Source organism: Gracilinanus agilis, chromosome 3, assembly GCF_016433145.1.
Source record: "Gracilinanus agilis isolate LMUSP501 chromosome 3, AgileGrace, whole genome shotgun sequence".
Classification (NCBI taxonomy): domain Eukaryota; kingdom Metazoa; phylum Chordata; class Mammalia; order Didelphimorphia; family Didelphidae; genus Gracilinanus; species Gracilinanus agilis.
Window position 1 is genome coordinate 182,248,527 of NC_058132.1, and position 13,986 is coordinate 182,262,512.

A 13,986-nucleotide genomic window follows, 5' to 3' on the forward strand; every position below is an offset into this window, starting at 1 on the left:
TTTACTCTGTATTTGTACATAGAAGTATTTCCAGATTTCTTTGTAATTGTTTCATCATTTCTTGCAGTATAGTTGTTCAGTCATTTTTCAGACATGCATGTCTACCTCTTTATAACCTCATTTGGGTTTTTTTAGCAAGGATACTGGAGCAATTTGCCATTTCCTTCTACTGTTCATTTTTTAGATGAGAAACTATGGCAAATAGGATTAAGTAACTTGCCCATAGAATTCTATTATATACCACAATTTGTTCAGACTTTCTTTATATCATGGCTCCTACCTTAGTTTCTGGTTCTTTTATATTTCTATTATATATATATGTATATTTATAATATATCATTTATATTTTCATGCATCTGGATCTCTTTGTTATCCCTTTGGAGTCTAGATCTAGTATGTTATTGAGTCAAAGAGAGTATACAGTTTAGTAAATTGTAACAATAGATCCATTTCCCCTACAGAATGGACCAATTTACAGTTGTAACAATATTAGAGAGCAGAGTCTATTTTCTTGTAACTTTTCCAACATTTCTTATTTTTCATCTTGTTGACTTTTCCAAATTTGATGGATATGAAATGAAACCTCAGAGTTGCCTTAATTTGCATTTCTCTAGTTACTAGTGATATGGAACATTTTTTTCATATGATTGTTGAAAATTTGTATTTTCTCCTTAGAAAACTGATTGCTTATGAATTGGGGTATGGCTCTTACTCTATAAATTTGAATCATTGTTTAAATATCTTGAAAATGAGATTTTTGTCAGAAAGACTCATTGAAATGATTTTCCTCTGTCTTTCTTTAAAAATTTAACAACATTGCTTTTGTTTGTGCAAAACCTTTACCTTACACAACTATATTTTGTATTTTATCTTCCATAATCTTCTCTGTCCTATGTTTGGTCATAGACCATGTACTGTCTGTACATCTTAAAGGCTATTGCTTTTTTTTCATCTATTTTTAAAAATTATGTCACCATGTCTTATTATGTGTCCATTTGGAGACAATCTGTTTGTATGTATCTATTTTTTGCCATGCCGTTTTTCAGTTTTCCCAGCAGGTCAGAGTGAATTACCCCAATATCTTACTCCAAGTACCTAGTTCTTTGTTAAAACCCCTTCCTTCTGGTCTTTGGTTTAATCAAACACATCTACTGTGTTTATTTTCATTTATATACTGGGAATTGAATGTGCTCTACTCATCACTTCTTTATTTCTTAACCAGGCACAAATTTTTCAATGATGATTGTTTTGTACTACAGTTTGAAATTTGGTATACTTAGTCCCTTTTGCTACTTTTTAAAAATTTCCTTGAGATTTTTGACATTTTCTTCCTCTGAATTGATTTCATTATATTTCTAGATTATATATAATTCTTTGATAGATTGGTATGACATTGAGTAAGCATATTAATTTATGAAGTATTGTCACTTTTATTACTGGCTCAGCCTACTGAAGAGTAATTAATATTTAATTCTGTCTTTATCTCCATAAGTCATGTTTTATAGTTGTATTCACATAATTCTTATGTGTGTGCCTTGTTAGGTCAGTTCTTAAAAAGTTAATATATTTTGTAAGCATATTAAATGGAATTTATCTTTCTATTTTTATGGGTTTTATTGATAATTTACATGTGTGTTCTGACATATGGATTTTTTATGTTTTGCTAAATATTGATATTAATACTCCAGTAGTTTCCCCATTTGTTTCCTTAAATTAGATCTCTTTTTATTGTTGCTTTGTATGATGGCATGACTCTTAAATCTCCCTTTTTTATTTCAACTACTACATAATAGATTTTGCACCAGCCTTTTATTTTAACTTTGTGTGAATCTTTCTTTTTAAATGTGTTTCTTGTAAATCACTGGATTTTGCTTTTCAATCCATTCAGCTGGCCTCTTCCAATTTATGTATGAGTTCATCCCATTTTTATTCATAATAATAATTTTAAATTTAAAGTTCCTCATTTTACAGATAAGAGAACAGATTGCCACAGAGATAAAATTCATGAATGTTAGAACCAGATTTGAATTCAGGTTGGATGAGTCAAAATGCCAGATCCTTTCCACTGCCTTAGGCTGGCATTTTATGTGTATCTCCTTAAGTGAGAGATAAGGTGCTCTAGTGGATAAAGAATTGCCCTTGAAGACAAGAATATCTAGATTCAAGTCCTACCTTGCATACACAGTGATAAGTGACTTTGGACAAGTTTTCTAGCCTCTCAGTGCCAGTAGGCAACTCTCTAAGACTAGAAAATGTCAACTTCCTTTGTTAAATAAAGTTTCCTCACATGGGAATCCTCTATACCAGTGATGGTGAACCTTTTAGAGACCAAATGCCCAAACTACAACCCTTATCCTACTTGTGAGTCCTCTGTCTTACACCAGACAGGGGAAAGAGGAAGCATTCCCATTGGGTTGCTGGACAGAGGGGTAGGGGATGTGAGAAATGTCCTCAGGTGCATATGGAGAAGGTGGGAGGGAGCAGCCCCTTTTGGCATGCTCTGGCAGGTAGGCAATAGGTTCACTAATATAGCTCCCAACGGTTGGCAACCTTTTTGGCTGTGAGAACCATAAACGAAGGCCCTGGAATATGGGGCAGGGGCTGAAGGGCCCCCTGGGGCACATCCTGGGACTCTGCCCAGACTGGCTGGTCGGGAGGTGGAGCCAGATATGGCTAAAGAGCCATACGTTGCCGACCCCTGGTCTATACTAATGACATTATAGTTTGATTCTTATACTCTTGCCACACTGCATACCCTGCCCAAAGGAAAGGCTGGGTTATATATGTGTTTGCTTATGACTCTGTTGCTACTCCATCTGTATCAAGAGTTAGGCACAGGGAAGATAAAGTATTGCCACTGTTTTTATTATGTTATCCTCGAGAACATAAGGTAACCTCATGACTTAAGGATATGAAAGTGCCAGGGCTTATACAATTTTAGTTTTTAAGTTTATACATCATGACAATTCTATAAAGAAAGTATTGAACAAGCAGGTTTGCTTTAAAAAATACCACAAACAGAGGGCATCTGGGTAGCTCAGTGGATTGAGAGTCAGACCTAGAGACAGGAGGTCCTAGGTTCAAATCCAGCCTCAGATACTTCCCAGCTTTGTGACCCTGAGCAAGTCACTTGACTCCCATTGCCCACCCTTACCACTCTTCTACTTAGGAGCCAATACACAGAAGTTAAAGGTTTAAAAAATACCACAAACACTTATTTCAATTAAAAAATATTTATTGACCATCTATCATGCGCAACACACTGCTAGGTACATCTTTGATTTAAAAAAAAAAGCAATATCTACCCTCAAGGAACTTTGAATGCTTATTAAACAGGGGAAGTAGATTTTATTTTTTTCTAAATATAAAATCCTTATTTTTAGAAACAACTTTAGATGCTATCTGCTGTTACAGAGATAACACTAGTAACCCAAGACCTACCATTAGTAAGAACTGTTTTTCTCATACTAATAATTGAAATCAGTCAATTGTTCATATGGTCTAGTTCATTCACTTTTGTGACCAAAGTCTGAGTCTTTAATATTAATATCCAGGAATAAAATCTTGATATTTGAATGAGTTCTTTAAATATATTATTTCAATCATTAATAATATATCATAATATATAAATAAATCATTATTTCAGGACATAATGAATTTGCTAAGATTAAAATATAAATGATATTAAGAATACACAAGACATTTAACAGTTCTAAGAGTTTTAGGGACCCCCATACCACCCTCCTCCCACCAACAATCTCCCAAGTACAAAAAGCAAGTCACTCTGCTCAGTTTTCCAGGCTCATTAAAACAAAGCAAAACAAAAATAATGAATACTGAAGAAATATGGCTCTTTTAGAAAACATCTTCATACTGCTTACAAAGTATCTTGTAATCTTGCTCAGTAGGCTCCACAGTTAAACCAGCTGTTGGTCTTCATGACAGCTATAACTCTCTTGGCTTGAAGGTCAAATTTATACTGTCTTGTTCCTCTGAAGAAATAGAAGAAGTCTAGAAATGGAAAGATATATTTAGTAAATAAATTTTGGTTTTCAATATGAACTACTTATCAATAGGGAGTAGAGAATAGCCATCTAGTTCCATTGTTGTCTCTATGTCATTTTGGGCTGACGATTTAACTTTTCTAGGCATCAGTTTCCCAATCTATAAATGAAGGGACTTGATTAGGTGATTCCTAAGGTTCCTTTTCATTCTAAAGCTATGTTCCATGAAAACAAAAAACTCTTTGTTACTAAAATTGTTTTGTCCTTTGTTTAGCAAGGAAAAATGTTATTAGTAAGAGCAAAATTAAGGAATCAATATTTCCTAGTTTGGGAAGATTTTTATAAAAATTGCTTCCCACTTACCATTGTCATTGACAACAGCATCAACTTTGCTCCCAATTCCAGGAAAGTCATTTATGATTGGTTTTGGATAACCTGCATCCATAGATCTCTTCCGCTCATCATATCTGATCAGGAAAAATGTTAATTGTATAAATATGAGAAGATAAAGCCAATCAACAAATGAAATGACCTAATAATGTCTATTATGGAGGTGATCACCATATATATATACTCATATATGGTTATCACCATATGGATACATATATACACACATATATATACACACACACTATAAAAACATGTTGCTGAATACGTTATACTCCAAAAGAAGTAGTTGACCTACATGTAGATTCATCAGTCCCCTTCTAGCACTAATCTTAATATGATTCTATGAACTTAAGTCCCTAGGGAGGTTCCACAGTGCTTAAATGAAATGCCAGGGAAAACAAGGGACCTTTTTCTTCAGTGTCTCTAGGAAATTAATTACATTCATTATCAGCTCTCAAGAGATAGGTCAAGAATAAATAGGAGAGAACACTGAGGACGAGTCCTGGGTTCTGTTCCCAGGTCTTATTAGCTCCCTTTATGAACTTGGAAAAAAATAATTCTGTATTTCTGGGTATTTTTTTAGCTATAAAATCAGGAGGTTGGACTATGTGATCTCTAAAATGCTTTTCAACTGAAAAATTCTATGACTTTTTTTTAGCAAGTCTTACATTTTTTAAGTTATGGCTGTGGGATGAGCACTGTGTCAGATGCTAAGAATATAAAAGCATAAAATGAGAGTCTCTACTCCCAAGAGTCTTATCATTTCACAGTCTCAATCATATCCTAGAATTTAGCCAGAATAAACATTTGGCTGCTGTTAACTGATCAAGCTCAGAATAGCACTTGATGGGTATGTAAATGTTGGAGTGGCTACTTTTTTCCCCCTAATAATCCATTCATTCAATGAAAGATGTTATACATGGTTCCTGTCATATCACGCTTTTGTTTCAAAATCCTTAATAGTTATTTCCAGCATATTAAGTAGAAAATGCCTTTGTTTACAATTTAAGACTTTCTATAATCTGGACCCTTTCTTCTCAACAGCTTTGTTTTGTACATAAATTAAGCTTTTCCACACACTCTTTGCTTCAGAATATACTCTGCTCTATGAACAAATGCCTCCTTATTCTTATACCTGGAATGTTTACATTTTTTTGAATACCTATCTAGCTTAAAAATGTCCAATTCAAGTGCTACCTTCTACAGGAAGCCTTCCTTGATTCATTCTGGCCCAGAATGAACTTCCTCCTCCCAGGGCACTTTTTTTTAACCTGTCTTATAGTGCCAAACTGTAATATTATACAATATAATGATCTTTATTAGTGGAAAATAGATTCAGCACTAAGTCCTGTGATGGCAGAAGCCATACCTTATTTAAATTTTTTATTCTCTCCAGCCCATAGAACAGTGCCTGCATACAGCAAGATCTTAATATTTGTCAAATAAATTAAATGAATTTATGAATCTTAGGTTGATAAGAATAAATAGGCATCTCTCTATCAAATCTAAAATTGAACTGCCTCCTTATGATTTCCAAATGTGGAATCTTACCTCCAGTAATTTTTCCCTACAAAGAAGTAGGTTTTTCCAGTATATTCCTCAGAAACAGTAGCATCAATTTTCTTCACAGTTCTAGGAAAACCAAAAGTTCTATAGATGTCTCTGGGATAACCCGGAAACACATTCTGCGCTGTGGCAACCCAAAACTTGTCATCTGTAAACCAAGAAACTTCTATGAGAAGATTTTCCCTCAGCTCAAATGAATAATAAAAAACATGCCCCTAAAAGAACACTTCCCTACCAACATTTAATAATAACCAAAGCCCACAGTAAATAAGAAAAAAAAAAAAAACAACAACCAACTATGTAAAGTCTGTCAAATCGATCAAGTATTCATTCATAGCATTGTTCCTCCAAAACTGACTGCCCTCATGACATTATTTTGCCTAACATTATGATTTTTGTCTAACATTTATATTAGGTGTGGCTTGTTTATCATGTTTCAATTTTTACCTCCAAAAGCAAGAGGTTTTGAGATTAGCTTTAAAAGGGTATGTACTTTAGAGAATCACAGAATCTCCAAGGTCTGATAGTTTGGAGGGCATCTAGTTCAATGAGCATCTAATTTAAAATCCTTTCTTTATCACAAGTGGCCATCGGATCTTTGATTGAGAATCCCAATAAATAGGAAGTCTACGAAGCTAATTCCACATGTAGAGATCTCTCTAATTGTTACTCACATTTCCCTCATATGAGGATTGGCTTCTCTCTGGGTCCCTTGACATAAAACTATTAAGGACAGCTCTGAGTCTAATGATTCAAACAGTTCCAATCCACTTAACAATACTGCCAGCCAGCCACATCTCTCCATTTTAGCCACAAAGTTATAAGAGACTTTGATCAGATACTTTGATTAAGTCTAGGTGAACTGTATCAGTTCCTTGAGGTACCTGCCAACTCTAAGGGGTTTGCATAGGGTGGATGTCTTATAACCGAAAACAGATGAGCATCATGCTCTAGTTCATGAAAACTTGTTCACTCACAAACACACAGTACCTGACCTAACCTTGAAATAAAAGAGGCAATATTGGGTTATGATAGCTAACTTTGTTTTGTAAAGTGAGGATATATCCATGGATGACCCATACATTATGAAATACAGAAACTCCCATTCTTATTACCAAAGTATGGCAATTAAACAATATAAAATCCAGCATACACATACAGACCAATAGTTAGACTTGTTCCACAGTCTCTTTTCTGTATAAGCTGAGCTCCTCTTTAACATTGCAACCATAAGAAAAAATCAAACATCTTATCTTTTTCTACATATGCCAAATATATGAACAGCTACTAGTATTCCAATGTTTGGCACCTCACCATAGCCTGGGGCTAGGAATATGACTATGGTTGAGTCAGAGAGAAGCAAATCATTGGTCCTATCCAATTTGCAGCTGTTTATTTTCTGGTTATGTGCTAATTAGTGGCATACTGGCAGCCTAAGAGCTATCATTAAGGGATCAGATGGTCTACATCTTTCTGTACTATGTCCTGTTGATTTGACTCCAATCTCCAGATTTGTTTTTTTTTTTGCCTGAGTTCTCCCCTCATGGTTTGGGATGTTTTCCAGTAAAGGGGATAGAATTTCACAACTACAGTGACAAAAACAGAGAAGCTACACGTGTCACCATTTAGTAAGGATGAGACATAAACACCTCATGCCATTTTGTGATGGGTAAACTCAGGATGATTCTGGTAGTCTGGATTATATCTTTGGAGGAAACCCCAAGGAAGAAAAATAAACCTAGACCACCCACCTTCCTTCGCCTAAGTTACTGAGAATTCTATCACCCAGAAAGAATGAGGGGAAAATCTGAAAAATCACCTTTGAAAAACCTGATTATGTCCTTTTCTCTAACTTCATGAGCAGCTTCAATCCCATTTGGGAGGCTTGGCCAGAACACAGAAATTAAATTCACTTCTGCTTCAGGTTCATAGGGACTCTTACGGAGATAGAACCTGATTTGGAGAGAGGAAAGAAAATCAAATCCAATTGTAAGCAATCACAAACAGATACTCAGTTATCTCAGTCCTGGATATGATTTGACATTTTCTGTTATAATACAAAGAACCCATTTTTATTGATAAATTTCTGAAGAAACAAATGAGTGGATGTTCTTTAATTTCTTACCTTCCTTTTTTACCCTTGCCTATGGCAATAGATTATTTGAAGCCATAATACTAGCAGTGGGTTATGGGATGAAATAGTACCTTTATCATATTTGTGGGCCTTGGTTAGTTCAGTCTACCTCTTACAATCACCACAGAGCAGATTTAGGGAATTGTCTTCCTGCCTTACTATCTTCTGCCTATTGTCCTTTCCTCTATTTGTTCTTTTTATTTTAAGCAAAATGTCCCCAATTACTCATCTATGAAATTTCTGGAAAGGAAAACGGCAAATCACTCCAGTATCTTTGCCAAGACAACCCTAAATGAGGTCACGCATACTCAGACACAATTGAAAAACAACTAAACAACAATAAAACCTGACCTATTTCATGTCTTCAAGCTTTAAAATCTACAAGTGCTAGATGAGAAGCCCTACATAAATATGATTAGGTGAAAAGCTAAAATATTCACCAGACAAAGGTTACATTTCTTTTCTACACAAAGCAAGCATTTGCTTTTGAAAAGAACTAATTAAAATCTGAGGACTTGGACAATGGCAAGGGTACTTGCCCAAGAGTCAAACTCTCTGGGTCTAGTCCTAGCTCTAATATAAGTTTTCTATGTGACCTTAGGAAATTCATATCAAGTCTCTAGACTTAAGTTTTACCATCTATAAAATGTTAGATGGCATCATGTCTTTTTAACTCTACCATTTGGTGATTCGTTGGGAACTGTTTTTGCCTGCAGATACATTTCAACAACATAAAGATTTAAATGACCTATTGGAAGACTTTTTTTCCATAATAAAAGAATCCAGGTTAGCTAGTTGGCTCATTTGATAGATAGAAGCCTGGAGACTGGAGGTCCTGGATTTAGATATGAACCTCAGACATTTCCTAGCTGTGTGGCCCTGGGCAAGTCACTTAACTCAAATTGCCTAGCATTTACCTCTCTTCCACCTTGGAACTGATTCTGAGACAGTAAATAATGGTTAAAAAAGAAAAGAGTCAAGGTTAGTTTTAAGTAAGTCCCAATCCATCAGGTTTGTATTCACTTTTCTCTTTAATAATCAACTATAACATGGTAGGAAGTTTAAGATATTTTGAAGCAATGGCTCTAGATTTGAATTCAGAGGATCTGCTTTCAAATTTGGGATCTGCTTTTTATTCTGTGACTTTAGATAAATCTTAATTCAATCTTTTGGAGACTCACTTTCCTCATTTATAGTAAAAATGAGGGGATTAGATTAGATTAAATGATTTCCAAAATCCCTTTAGGTTCTAAGTTCCAAGTTCTATGATTAAGACAGCTTAGGTGGTACAGTGGATAATGTAGGACTTGGAATCAGACAAATTGAGTCCAAATTCCACTTCAGCCAATTACTAGCTCTGTTACTCTGGGTAATAATAAATTGTCTCAAGTCTTGGTTTTCTCATCTAGAAAAAAGTTATAATATTAGCACCTGCCTCATAGGTCAAATGATATATCAAATGAGATAATTCACTTGAAGCACTTTTGCAAACCTTAAAGTGTTAAGCAAATGCTAGCTATTATTATTATTATTATCATCATGAATCTGGTCAACAAATATTAAGTGTTTACTCAGTGCCTGGCTTTAAGCTAGGAGCTAGGGATATAAAGATAAAAAACAGTGTATGATCAGACCCCAAAGATGTTCTTCTAGTCTCCTGAGCTAGTTAGAATCAGCATTTACACTAATAAATATAATACAAGTAGTCTGTGATGGGAATATTAGAGAGATCCTAACAAAGCGCTCTAAGAAAATCTGAAGGGAGAGAGAAGAGAAAGAGAGAAGAAGCAGAGTGGTGGAGGGGGAATGGAGGACAGAGGGAGAGAGAGAGAAGAGAAAGAAATATTTTTTGCGGAGAAATATGGCCAGAAAACAATATTGCTACAAGATATACTATAAGTACCTGAGTCTAGATTTCCTATACTTCCCTGTCCTTGTGAACTACATGAATTTGGATGTCATTTAATTTCTCTGGGATTCAGTTTCTTCATCTATAAAATAAGGGTTTAATCTAAATTTCTTATCATGTCATCATACCTAGAGTCAGATCTGACTTGCTCAGCCACCAAAGAGCTCTGAGGTGACTTTGGGCATATCATTTCAGTATTCCCTCCTTTACTTTCTTCAGCTATGAAAATCAGAATAACAATCCCTCTTCAAATACCATTGAGGGTTTTTTAAAGTCAAAGAGCATAAGGATAGGAAATCAATTTGAAAAGTAGACTGTGCCAAGAAAATGCAAGGTATCCACTGTTTTTACTAGCAATTTAAAGATAATTAGCAATAATAATAAAGAAACAAGGATCCAAAGGAAAGATTGCAAATAGTTTTCACCTGTCTTTGAAAAATATTTTTTCTCCCCGGACCGTGGTGATAGCATCAAAGGTCAGCTTCTTATCACAGGCTTGTGGTGTCCTTGATCCTGTTGGCTGGTCAGGATTATTGGAGGGACCTAAAAGACAACAGAAGACTTAATGCTGCCTTGGAACATTGCATGACATGAAAACACATACAATATAAAAGCTTCTTGAAATATGAGGCCATTGATCGTCTGTGGGAGACCTTTATAAAAGTGAAAATTAGTTGTTTGTGTGTGTTTGTATGTGTGTGTATGTGTGTGTGTGTGTGTGTGTGTGTGTGTGTGAAAGAGAGAGAGAGAGAGAGAGAGAGAGAGAGAGAGAGATAAAACATCTTTCTACTTACCATAGATGAATTGAATGCCATCGATGTCATCCTGAGAAAGCTGGATATTATTGAGGTCACTGAAACCATAGGAGGGGTACATCAAGGCACCAATATCAGAGGAATGACCAAGACCCAGAGAATGACCAAATTCATGAGCAGCAACATGGTACAAGTTGTAATCTAAAACAAACAATCAAAACATTTGTAAGACACTGGAAAAGAAATACAGTTTTCCTGGCAGGACATAAAACCGCACCAAGCTACACAAGAATAAGAAGAAATATATAGCACTTTTAGGTGAAATAATAACTGATAGTTATATAATGTTTTAAAAGATTTACAAGGTACTTCACATGTAGTATTTCACAAGAACCCTATAATGTTGATTCTTCGAGCTCTATTGTATATGTGAGGGAAAAGACTTAACTATGTTATCCTCATAGTATAAGTCCTCAGAAAGTAGCATATTAGTGTCATTTGCAGAACCACACACCAACCTGTAAACCTGACCATGGATTAGTCAGTACTATAACTGCCTAAGAATAAAAGCATTATTTTCTTGATAAATAAAGAAAAGTGTGATTCTTGATGTATTCTTGAAAATGCAAACTGAAGGAGCATTATCAAGGAGAGAATTCTTAAGGGAAGAGACAAAAATGATTGAGTTTTTAAGCATAGGTCATTTGGGGAAAGTGGTACCACTGAGTTAGGGAAGTCTAGAGGAGGAAAAGAATGGTTGTGGAGTAGAGTGGTGAAGAGATAAGATATGGAGTCAGGGAACCTGGCTAAAGGCCCATCTCTGCTATTTTCCATTGGCAATTAAGTTACTTCTCTGAATATTTGTCCTCCTTAAAATAAGGTGGATACAATCTAAATTACGGTGATTAGAGAAGGAAAAGATTTTAGGTAGTTGATTATGGTAGATATTTCATTCATTTATTTATTTATTTTAAACCCTTAACTTCTGTATATTGGCTCCTTGGTGGAAGAGTGGTAAGGGTGGGCAATGGGGGTCAAGTGACTTGCCCAGGGTCACACAGCTGGGAAGTATCTGAAGCCAGATTTGAACCTAGGACCTCCATCTAAAAGCCTGGCTCTTAATCCACTGAGCTACCCAGCTGCCCCCCTATGGTAGATATTTTAGATATGGATACTTGCAGCCCTCCAGATGATAATACATGAAGATCAAATGAAATAATTTTATAAGGCACTTTGTGGTCTAGAATTTATTACATAAATGTCAGTCCTTTGTTTTATTTTATTATCTATCACATCTATGAACCATGTTGTTGTGAAGACTAAATGAAATTACATTCATAAGGCATATAGCACAGTGTTTGGCAAAAAAGCATTTAATGTTTATTCCCTTTTCTTCTGTCATCATCATTATTACTGCTATTGGTGATAGGAACAAAATAGTATCCTTGTATAATGTATTAAATCATTCTTAGATTTATAAAATCTCATAGAAAATGTCTCTTTTTGTGTATTCTTTCAATCTAATCAACTAACATTGAGGTGGGATGTAGGGAAAAGAGAAGATACAGATTTGTCTGACTTACTTGTGTGGTCTTTTGTCCATTTTTCTTCTTCATCAAAATGAGCATCGCCTCCAATTCCTGGACCTGGTTGGAAGGCATGAGCAAGGATTCCATTGGGACCATCAAAGGGAGAATTATCATAATGATCTGAAAGAAAAGAAAGAAGATTTAATTCAAGTCTTCCAAGTCTTCCTCATTGCTCAGGTTAGGCAAAAAAAATGAAACAAAAAAAAATAAACATTGCTAAACTGAAAGACCACTTCATTACCTCCATAATTAAAAGAGATCTTTATGTCTGCTTCACCCTTCGTGATCTTAGTGAATGTTAAGGGGGAGACATCACTCCAGACTTTAAACGCTTTCCTGACAGCATCATCCACATCCTCCCATGCTAAATCTGGTGTGTAGTTTTCAATGCTAAAAATTAAAAAGAAATGAAAAGAGAGATACATATGTAACCCCAGCATCAATAGCCATTTTCCATTATGATACCTTTTTAAAACCATTTTTGTCCTGATGTTCAAGGATCACTACCTGTAAGTAAGGTTTTTCTTGTTCCATTTAGGATTTCCTTCAGTGATTGTAAATGAAGACACATCAGGGACTCCACATCTGGGCCTTTTCATTATCTTTAGAGTTTCAGCATCTGGCTTCCCAGTAACTTTCAACCCAAAGAATTCCTGCATTTCCTTGAGTTTTTCAGTGACTGGACTGCTTTTTTTGTTCTTCGGAACTTTCACTGCATCAGTATTCAGGCCATAGAATTTCTCAAGATATTTCTGAAGAAAGATAAAAATACCTTTAAACATTAAATATAAGACTTTTCCTAGATTTTTCTTAAGAAAAAAATACATTCCTTTGGTTTGCTGAGAGGATATTTATACAAGAAGTGGTGGAGTTTGGAGTATAGAATAACACTTTTATTTGCAAGTTTAGATTTTTCTGATCCTTATTATGAGTTCTCCAAATATTATCTCAATTCCTTGGTCCCCTCCAAACTTGAATAATTTGGCAACTGTATGTTTAGCATTTCAGCAAGGGAAATTCCCTTAATTTTCATACCTGTGTTAAAGTCAGAATTTGAATTCCTTGAACCAGATTTCAGATTGTTTCATTCCTCCTCAAGAGAATAAGCAGAACAGAATTTGCTTTGCTTCTTCTGGTAGAGAAGCCCTTCCTTGAATGAAAACCACCATTGGCTAAGCCCACTACCCTATATATTTGAAAACAGTCCCCCAAGTGTGTTTCTATCTCTTGCAATGAAAAGCTAAAATTTACCTGGACAATTTGTTCATCTTGCTCTTTGGTTTTTAAATCTGCAGGGAAGCAATGTGAGGCTGTGATGCAGAGGAGGAGCAGAGGTAGCAGGCTCTTCATGCTTGCCCTTCTGTGTCTCAGCTCCTCTTTACCTGCCTCTTGATGCTCTCTCACTCTTCAAGAAAAACGTCCTTTATATAGTATTTGAGAGCCAAAAAACTAGTAAGCTTCTGACTCATATTTTATAACATCCTCTGGATCAGCAATTTATCAGAAACAGTGACACAAACCCAAAGCAGGTTAAATGGTCAACTTCCATGGTGCAATCTTATGATTAATATAAAACAGGATGTTTGTTAAAGAGGCAAACACATAATTACTTTCTTGTGTTCCTCTTTTTTCTATTTTT

General features: G+C 35.2%; 1 protein-coding gene across 1 annotated transcript; it reads right to left on the reverse strand.

Moving 5' to 3' along the window:
• Positions 1 to 3,901: 3,901 nt before the first annotated feature.
• LOC123238994 (interstitial collagenase-like) lies at positions 3,902 to 13,021 on the reverse strand. Its single transcript, XM_044666260.1, has 9 exons — positions 12,855 to 13,021; positions 12,589 to 12,737; positions 12,342 to 12,467; positions 10,798 to 10,959; positions 10,429 to 10,546; positions 7,780 to 7,913; positions 5,946 to 6,108; positions 4,368 to 4,471; positions 3,902 to 4,011 (listed from the first exon to the last, which is right to left on the reverse strand). The coding sequence occupies exons 1-9, from the start codon at positions 13,004 to 13,006 to the stop codon at positions 3,902 to 3,904; spliced, it is 1,218 nt and encodes a 405-aa protein (XP_044522195.1). The 5' UTR covers positions 13,007 to 13,021.
• Positions 13,022 to 13,986: the final 965 nt, after the last annotated feature.

Bases quoted from the DNA above. Each gene is read 5' to 3' on its own strand.
- LOC123238994 (XM_044666260.1), bottom strand. From the start codon at position 13,006: ATGCAGGAATTCTTTGGGTTGAAAGTTACTGGGAAGCCAGATGCTGAA. The intron at 12,468-12,588 runs GTAATGAAGTGG...CTTTTCTTTCAG, and splicing joins GATCTCTTTTAATTATGGAG to ATCATTATGATAATTCTCCC. The intron at 10,547-10,797 runs GTAAGTAGAAAG...GTTGTCTTTTAG, and splicing joins TGGCATTCAATTCATCTATG to GTCCCTCCAATAATCCTGAC.